The sequence below is a fragment of the Embiotoca jacksoni genome, unplaced genomic scaffold (assembly GCF_022577435.1).
Source record: "Embiotoca jacksoni isolate LCO1_2020_lvr unplaced genomic scaffold, fEmbJac1.0.p SCAF_11, whole genome shotgun sequence".
Taxonomy (NCBI): domain Eukaryota; kingdom Metazoa; phylum Chordata; class Actinopteri; family Embiotocidae; genus Embiotoca; species Embiotoca jacksoni.
In genome coordinates, this window is record NW_027185241.1 from 733278 (window position 1) to 742456 (window position 9179).

Consider the following 9179-nt stretch of genomic DNA (forward strand, 5'->3'; position numbering starts at 1 on the left):
CCTCAAAAGATCTTCCATCTCCTCCTGTAATATTTTGGGAGTCTTCAGGACCCTCCGTGGCTCCTTTTATTTATTTATTTTTGTTTTTTTTTAAGGACTCACCAGTAGCCATTTGAGCTCTTGATGACATTTATGTGTTTTTTTGGACCACATAGCTCTGGGCCATCACATGCTTTTGCAGCCTCCACCCGAGTAACCTGAAACATGCTGTGGTCTTGAAATGGTTCCAGTAGAATATAAAAAGTCTTAATTAGTGCTGGACAAAAAAAAAAAAAAAAATGTTATAATAAACATTTCAGTGTTGAATTTCTGCCTGAATCTCACCCCCCCTCTTTTCTCCCTCTTTTTGTCTTTGCAGTTGGGCCATAAATAGTCAGCACCATGTCCAGACGCAGGTAAGCAGCAGCTGTTTGTCTGTGGGCCTTTTTTTTTATTTTTATTTTTTTTAAATGAGGCCTCGATCTGAATACTAACTGTCCTCTTTACGGGAGCTTGAATTATGTCTCGGTATATTCTGCGGGGTCTTGTGTTTGGGTTTGATTAGTTTTAAAGTGTAATCTATAAAATGGTGAAAAGTGTCCCAACACGGTTTCCTCGAGACCGTTAGTGAAATCAAATCCATTATGGGGAGGGGGGGGATGTCGTTAAAAAACCAAGATAGATTTTTGATGAATTATCAAAGTAGTTGTCGCTTTCGTCTCCTCTTGAATGGCTAATCTTCGAGTCCCGTTTAAATCACAATGGGCCCGTATGTTGATAAGGATTTCTCTTCGGTTGCGGCTACACATCTTTAATTCAATCAGACATGATGAGTGCTTTGTTGAAGCCGCGACCAAAGACGGTCACTGATTACGATGTGATTTTTTTTATTTCAGCGATCGCATCACACTTCAAGCCAGGAACTCAAACGCACCTGAACCGACCGTCAGAGTCCCGCTGAAGAAGAGGAAGACCGAGGTTCGCTTTTGTCGCCAGTTTCTTTTCTGTTCAGTCTTGTGTTTGGTTTTGTTGTCCTGTTTTGGCTCTTAACACACTAACCGTTCTTTCTTTACATTTTCTTCTTCAGCCTTGCAAGAAGAAACTACAGCCTACCGCCAAGAAACAAAGCTATGAAATACAGGTCAGTGTGGTCCACTTGTCATCGACTCCAAATGATTGGGTGTGTTAATAGCTGATAAGGCCTCAGCCCGGGATATGTGCAGTGTGTTGTTACTAGTCTATTATCTGTGTTGTGGCTGCCCTCCCTTCCAGTGTGTTCTGCCCTGTTTTACACTCTTGGTTATATTATAATGTGTATTTTCATTCATGAGTTTGCAACATACAAGTTACTGTAAACTGATGGTTAGTGGTCTATATACACATGGCGTCCATTTTGTTTGGTGTCTTTCTTTCTATGAAATCTATTGATGTTTTTTTTTTTGTTTTTTTTTCCCCTGTTTATTTGCCCAAGCCTTTCCTTTGTATTCCTTGAAAGCATCTTAAGTTAGTTGAGTGGGTTTATCATTTATACGGTCAGTCTGAAGGAAAACGTTCCAGCATGAATCTGCAGTGGCCGTGCAGTACCTCCTTTTCAACACCAGGTTGAACTGAAGTGGAAACTTCTTGCCAATTTTGAGGGCAGTTTTCTTTATGAAGTGCATTTGAATAAAACTAGTATGCTTTATTATTTATTTTAATGTTTAAAGATTTAAGTAACATTTGCGTATTGTTAGAAAATTGGAACAAATTGAAAAAGGGAAAAAAAAGAGACATCCACCCAAAGAAAGGTGGAAAAGACTCGACATCCACCTCAGACAATAAATCAACTAGTTATAAGCTTAAGAAAACAGTAAGATTGTCTTTTCCCTAATCGTTGCTGCGTGTGTGGAAGACGTCCATCAGTTTCTTTTGGGAAGATTTTTACTTTTCGGACCGACGGCCCACAAACTTAATATGATCTTTTAATGGTAATTTTTAAGATATCAGATCACACAAGGAGAAGTCTGTTGTTTTTGTTTTTTAATTTATTCACCCTTGTGTGTTTTTGGTTTCTCCAGAAGTGTTGGTCGGAGGACGGAGCGAGTCCGTGCATTCTCATCGAAACTCCCCACAAAGAGCTGGAGCCGGCCGACCCGTCCAGTTTCAAACAGTACTCCTTCAAGAATCTCTTCATCAAGGCCTCCCCTATTCCTCGCCTCAGGTAACCGTCCATTTTACACCTCAATGAGGCAGCCGAGGGCTTCTTTTAACGGCCGAGCTGTTACCGCGCCCGCTTTTGTATTCAGACTTTAATCCTTGTTTTCCCGTTTCATTGTACTTATGCAGAGAATGTGCAGGACATGGGACGACCGTTTCCCTCTGCTTTTAGCAAAACAAAAGCATAAAATTTAAGTCTCCTCCAGACCTTGAATAAATGGGTTGTTTTGATTACAAGTCGTTTCATGAATGAAGGGTATTTTTTAGGGGTTGTTGTGATACAGCAGGGAAGTGAAGAATAACGTGTCGAATTCAGGCGCTTGTAAGAAGTCAAAATGACAAAAAAGATGCATGCAGATGTAAAAACTAGCCGTCGACTGTTGATGGTGGGAGATCTGAGGTTTCACATGTACTTGAATTGTTGTCGTTTTACAGTACTAATAAACTCAAAAGAAACAAAGGTCAATCTTAAAAAGATTCATAAGCAGATATAATAATAATTAAAATAATAACAACCGACTGCTGCTTCTCCCAAGTTTGGCTCATTAGATGGTAAATCTGTGTTTTTATCCTCCAGCTGGGCCAGTTCAGACGACGTGTGGATCAAAATGCTCAACAAGGAGCTGAAGTACGTCCACGACAAGAGCTACTTGCAGCGTCATCCCAAACTGCAGCCCAAGATGAGGTCGATTCTGCTGGACTGGCTGCTCGAGGTGAGTCGCAGTACCGAGACGGAGTTTCACATTCTTGTACTGATTTTTATCTGGAATATTTTTTTGGGGGGATCTTAATCTGTGTCCGTGTCTCTGCAGGTGAGCGAGGTGTACAGCCTCCACAGACAGACGGCTTATCTCGCCCAGGACTTCTTCGACCGCTTCATGCTGACTCAGGAGAACGTCAACAAAGACTACCTGCAGCTCATCGGCATCACCGCGCTCTTCATCGCCTCCAAGATAGAGGTGAGTCCCTCGCCGTGCTCCCGTCAACGCGCACGTAGCGTCGGGCGCGTCCGTGGAACGATGACGGCTACTTGTGATTCTTCGTGTATTTTTTTTTTAATGCATTTTTCACAAACTCTCGTCCCCCGCCGCTCTTTTAGGAAATCTACCCTCCTAAAATCTACGAGTTTGCATACGTGACAGACGGCGCCTGCGACATGTGGGACATCCAGCGAACGGAGCTTCACGTACTGAAGGTACGTCGATGCGAGAGAAAGAAAGAAAAACAAACAACAACAAAAAACTCCTGTAACAGACTCGCACCCGTTAGACGCTGACGTTTCGGTAGCAATCGTACATGCCAATCATTCGCATGTTTGACATCTGTGTTGATGTCGTCCTGCAGGCGTTGGACTGGAACTTGTGCCCGGAGACGCCCATCTCCTGGTTGAAGCTGTACGCTCAGGTGGAAGCCCAGAAAGACGGAGAGAACTTCCTGGAGCCGCAGTTCTCTCAAGAAATGTACATCCAGATCACGCAGGTACTTTCACACCCGAATAAAAAACAAAACAAATCCGCAACCTTCTTTAACGTCGTGATCCAGGATGGATGTTTAAAAAAAAAATATATATATATATATTAAAAAAAAAAAACCAACCTGTTTCTGACCTTTGACCTGTGTTGCAGCTGTTGGACTTGTGTATAATGGACATCAACTCGTTGGACTACAGCTACAGCGTTCTTGCTGCGGCCGCCTTCTGCCACTTCTCCACCTTCGACGTCGTTCATAAAGTTTCCGGTAGGTTTTTTTTTTCTTTTCAGTTTATCTAAACATTTTCTAATTCGGTCCGCTTAGTGGGCTTTCATCTGAACAATTCTAGCTTGACTGTACTTTCAAACTCCCCAAATATTGTGTTTTAAGGTATTCTTTTCATACGTGTATCAGAATTCCAGTCACATGGTTTTCTTTCTGTCCTGCGTCTCTCAGGTCTGACGTGGGAAAGCGTGTCTCCCTGCGTCCGGTGGATGAGCGCCTTCATGGACACGCTGCGATCTGAAGCCAAACCTCAACTCAGGAACTTCCCCAAAGTCAAATCTGGAGACCGACACAACATCCAGACACACGTGTCCTATCTGGACCTGCTGGTGAGCACAACGCACAGAATTTAAATTTTTTTTTTTTTTTATTAATACCATCAGGGCACGAGACTTTTAAGTGATGCTATGTCTCTTATAGGACTATTTAGATTTGTTCTATCTTCAAACTAGACTCGGTGAGAGTTCTTGGTTGCTGTAATCATCCACAAACGGCAATGTCTTGACAATATCGGTGCTAATTTACACTTTTTTATAAGAGCAAACAGGATAAAATTGCCCAAAATTTTAAAGTTAAATGTCATTAAGAATCGTTAAAGCAGGATAATGTTTTATTTTTTTTTATCCAACGTGTTTTGATGGCAGTGAAGCTTAAATATCATCCGATACCACATTGTAATTCAGTTTTATTTCTCTGAATTATTTGTAATCATTGGCACCATATAAGTATAAAAAGATTAGGTTTATTTTACTGTATAATGAAATCTATTTGTCTTTTAACGTCAATTTTTTTTTTTTTTTTTGTCTCCCGTCCTGCAGAGGAAAGCTCAGGAGCGTCAGATCGACAGCCTCGACTGTCGGATGTCGCCCATTACCACGGCAACAGCACTGACCCCCCCCAACAGCACAGAGAAACCAGCCAATCCCTGAACAGGACGTGACCAGCTACCAGCGGGACGCGCTACCTCTCCCAGCAGTCCGACCTTTTTTTTTTTTTTTTACTTTTTTTTTTTTTTTTAAACACTAAGTTCAGACTTTTAATTCCTGTGCGTTTTCATTTTCTTCTGGTTTCATAAAACCTAGAATATGAAGATGGTCAGGAGTGCAGTTCTTAGGCAGGTAACGCAACTTTTACTTTTTTTTTTTATTTTTTTATGTTTGAATTTTGGTCTGAACCAGCAGCAGCTTCCATAAAGAAATGTGTTTACCCGACTGACTCTACTGCGATCAGGAGAAGCTGGCGAGGAATCCACTTGTTCGGGCCTTTTCTTTTAATAAAAAGGTTTTTGGTTTTTTTGAGAGGAAACAATCTTCTTCCTTCCTTTTTTTTTTTTTTTTGTTTTTTTTTTTTGTTTTTTTTTTTTGGGACCTGCGAGATATCCGAGTTTCACTGGTGCTATTCTTGAAATTGAGGCTTCAATGTATTCAGATGGTGCTTCAGTCAGATTCTCAGGAATAAGGAAATGAAGAATATCTCAAATTTGTGACTTTTTTTAAAAATTATTATTATTTTTTGTGTGTGAATTTTGTATTCCTCTCTGAACAGGTGTTTTAAATTGACGTCCCCTTTCTAAAATTAAATCTCTTGGATGTGTAGATTTGCTCTGCATTACTGCCACAGAACAGCAAACATTGATTAAGAACTTAAAAGTGCCGCTGCTGTGATTCGCAGACGTGTGAGCCATACGACTGCTCAGTCACCTGATTGGATGCCTGGAGGTGTTTTGAACGCACCTGATTTTGTGGCTCTGTAATATGATTTTTTTTTTGGTTTTTTTGTTTGTACTGTTGCAACCTGGTTGCACTCTCTTGTTACATTCCTGTGAAACTTGACAATTGTGCAAAGTTTTTGCTTTTTCATTCAAGTGCTTGTATTTATTGATAAGCCTTAGTATGTAAAGGAAAAAGAATATCTGTTCATATGTAAAATCTTTCAGTGATGATTGAGCTCAATTTGATCACTGCCAAAGGCAAAAGCTATTTATGATTTAGCTGTGACACCTGTTGTTGAAATAACTCATTTAATGTTGTACACTTGTCCTTTTCTTAGTGCCTTTTAAAAGAAAAAAAGAAAAAAAAAATGAACTGTACAGCAACTTAATTTAAGATAGAGCGAGCCAGAAGGCCGAGATCGAGCGAACCTGTGATGTGCGAACCTCTGCAGTGAACCACCAACCATGTAAACTGTATGTAGATGCTAAAGAATGTATGTTTTTGTAAATAGATTGGAATGTTTTAAATAAATGCAATGACACAAGAGTTTGGTTTTCTTTTCTTTGTTTAATTAGTAGACATGAGGATTATAATTTTCAGTTGTTAAATCCGATTGAAAGGTATTGATTTATTTTTAAATGGTCATTTTAGAGACCAATTTTTGCTGCTGCTGAACTGAGGGGATCAGTGAATATTTTCTTCCCATTTATAACGATATTAGTTACATCTCTGTAGAACCTGCTTCAACAGCAACACAAATTAACTAAAAAAAACAAAACAAAATCAGATGCAGCATTTGTTGTGCCTCATTTCTGTTGCGTTGCAGTTGAGAATTTTAAGTTTTAGGTATTAATTACATCAATAATGACAATTAATGACTTGTTATAATAAAGCTGCTATTTAAACTAGTGCCGGTTACAATCACACACGTCGTCCAAAATATAAATAAAAGTCATACTGTAGTATGTCCTCAAAAGTAGCAAAGAAAGTTATAGCATTACAAAACAAAAGCATAAAATTTAAGTCTCCTCCAGACCTTGAATAAATGGGTTGTTTTGATTACAAGTCGTTTCATGAATGAAGGGTATTTTTTAGGGGTTGTTGTGATACAGCAGGGAAGTGAAGAATAACGTGTCGAATTCAGGCGCTTGTAAGAAGTCAAAATGACAAAAAAGATGCATGCAGATGTAAAAACTAGCCGTCGACTGTTGATGGTGGGAGATCTGAGGTTTCACATGTACTTGAATTGTTGTCGTTTTACAGTACTAATAAACTCAAAAGAAACAAAGGTCAATCTTAAAAAGATTCGTAAGCAGATATAATAATAATAATTAAAATAATAACAACCGACTGCTGCTTCTCCCAAGTTTGGCTCATTAGATGGTAAATCTGTGTTTTTATCCTCCAGCTGGGCCAGTTCAGACGACGTGTGGATCAAAATGCTCAACAAGGAGCTGAAGTACGTCCACGACAAGAGCTACTTGCAGCGTCATCCCAAACTGCAGCCCAAGATGAGGTCGATTCTGCTGGACTGGCTGCTCGAGGTGAGTCGCAGTACCGAGACGGAGTTTCACATTCTTGTACTGATTTTTATCTGGAATATTTTTTTGGGGGGATCTTAATCTGTGTCCGTGTCTCTGCAGGTGAGCGAGGTGTACAGCCTCCACAGACAGACGGCTTATCTCGCCCAGGACTTCTTCGACCGCTTCATGCTGACTCAGGAGAACGTCAACAAAGACTACCTGCAGCTCATCGGCATCACCGCGCTCTTCATCGCCTCCAAGATAGAGGTGAGTCCCTCGCCGTGCTCCCGTCAACGCGCACGTAGCGTCGGGCGCGTCCGTGGAACGATGACGGCTACTTGTGATTCTTCGTGTATTTTTTTTTTAATGCATTTTTCACAAACTCTTCGTCCCCCGCCGCTCTTTTAGGAAATCTACCCTCCTAAAATCTACGAGTTTGCATACGTGACAGACGGCGCCTGCGACATGTGGGACATCCAGCGAACGGAGCTTCACGTACTGAAGGTACGTCGATGCGAGAGAAAGAAAGAAAAACAAACAACAACAAAAAACTCCTGTAACAGACTCGCACCCGTTAGACGCTGACGTTTCGGTAGCAATCGTACATGCCAATCATTCGCATGTTTGACATCTGTGTTGATGTCGTCCTGCAGGCGTTGGACTGGAACTTGTGCCCGGAGACGCCCATCTCCTGGTTGAAGCTGTACGCTCAGGTGGAAGCCCAGAAAGACGGAGAGAACTTCCTGGAGCCGCAGTTCTCTCAAGAAATGTACATCCAGATCACGCAGGTACTTTCACACCCGAATAAAAAACAAAACAAATCCGCAACCTTCTTTAACGTCGTGATCCAGGATGGATGTTTAAAAAAAAAATATATATATATATATATTAAAAAAAAAAACCAACCTGTTTCTGACCTTTGACCTGTGTTGCAGCTGTTGGACTTGTGTATAATGGACATCAACTCGTTGGACTACAGCTACAGCGTTCTTGCTGCGGCCGCCTTCTGCCACTTCTCCACCTTCGACGTCGTTCATAAAGTTTCCGGTAGGTTTTTTTTTTCTTTTCAGTTTATCTAAACATTTTCTAATTCGGTCCGCTTAGTGGGCTTTCATCTGAACAATTCTAGCTTGACTGTACTTTCAAACTCCCCAAATATTGTGTTTTAAGGTATTCTTTTCATACGTGTATCAGAATTCCAGTCACATGGTTTTCTTTCTGTCCTGCGTCTCTCAGGTCTGACGTGGGAAAGCGTGTCTCCCTGCGTCCGGTGGATGAGCGCCTTCATGGACACGCTGCGATCTGAAGCCAAACCTCAACTCAGGAACTTCCCCAAAGTCAAATCTGGAGACCGACACAACATCCAGACACACGTGTCCTATCTGGACCTGCTGGTGAGCACAACGCACAGAATTTAAATTTTTTTTTTTTTTTATTAATACCATCAGGGCACGAGACTTTTAAGTGATGCTATGTCTCTTATAGGACTATTTAGATTTGTTCTATCTTCAAACTAGACTCGGTGAGAGTTCTTGGTTGCTGTAATCATCCACAAACGGCAATGTCTTGACAATATCGGTGCTAATTTACACTTTTTTATAAGAGCAAACAGGATAAAATTGCCCAAAATTTTAAAGTTAAATGTCATTAAGAATCGTTAAAGCAGGATAATGTTTTATTTTTTTTTATCCAACGTGTTTTGATGGCAGTGAAGCTTAAATATCATCCGATACCACATTGTAATTCAGTTTTATTTCTCTGAATTATTTGTAATCATTGGCACCATATAAGTATAAAAAGATTAGGTTTATTTTACTGTATAATGAAATCTATTTGTCTTTTAACGTCAATTTTTTTTTTTTTTTTTGTCTCCCGTCCTGCAGAGGAAAGCTCAGGAGCGTCAGATCGACAGCCTCGACTGTCGGATGTCGCCCATTACCACGGCAACAGCACTGACCCCCCCCAACAGCACAGAGAAACCAGCCAATCCCTGAACAGGACGTGACCAGCTACC

The 9179-nt window shown here is 40.7% G+C and overlaps 2 protein-coding genes across 2 annotated transcripts; both read left to right on the forward strand.

Moving 5' to 3' along the window:
* Positions 1–339: 339 nt before the first annotated feature.
* Positions 340–4879, forward strand: LOC138191824 (G1/S-specific cyclin-E2-like). The gene is made up of 11 exons (XM_069138858.1): positions 340–395; positions 876–957; positions 1067–1120; positions 2037–2179; positions 2753–2888; positions 2988–3134; positions 3275–3370; positions 3520–3654; positions 3801–3912; positions 4102–4259; positions 4749–4879. Exons 1-11 carry the CDS (start codon positions 382–384, stop codon positions 4857–4859), a joined length of 1188 nt encoding a protein of 395 aa, XP_068994959.1. The 5' UTR covers positions 340–381; the 3' UTR covers positions 4860–4879.
* Positions 4880–6817: 1938 nt separating this feature from the next.
* Positions 6818–9179, forward strand: LOC138215982 (G1/S-specific cyclin-E2-like). The gene is made up of 8 exons (XM_069178529.1): positions 6818–6879; positions 7051–7186; positions 7286–7432; positions 7574–7669; positions 7819–7953; positions 8101–8212; positions 8402–8559; positions 9049–9179. The coding sequence occupies exons 1-8, from the start codon at positions 6818–6820 to the stop codon at positions 9157–9159; spliced, it is 957 nt and encodes a 318-aa protein (XP_069034630.1). The 3' UTR covers positions 9160–9179.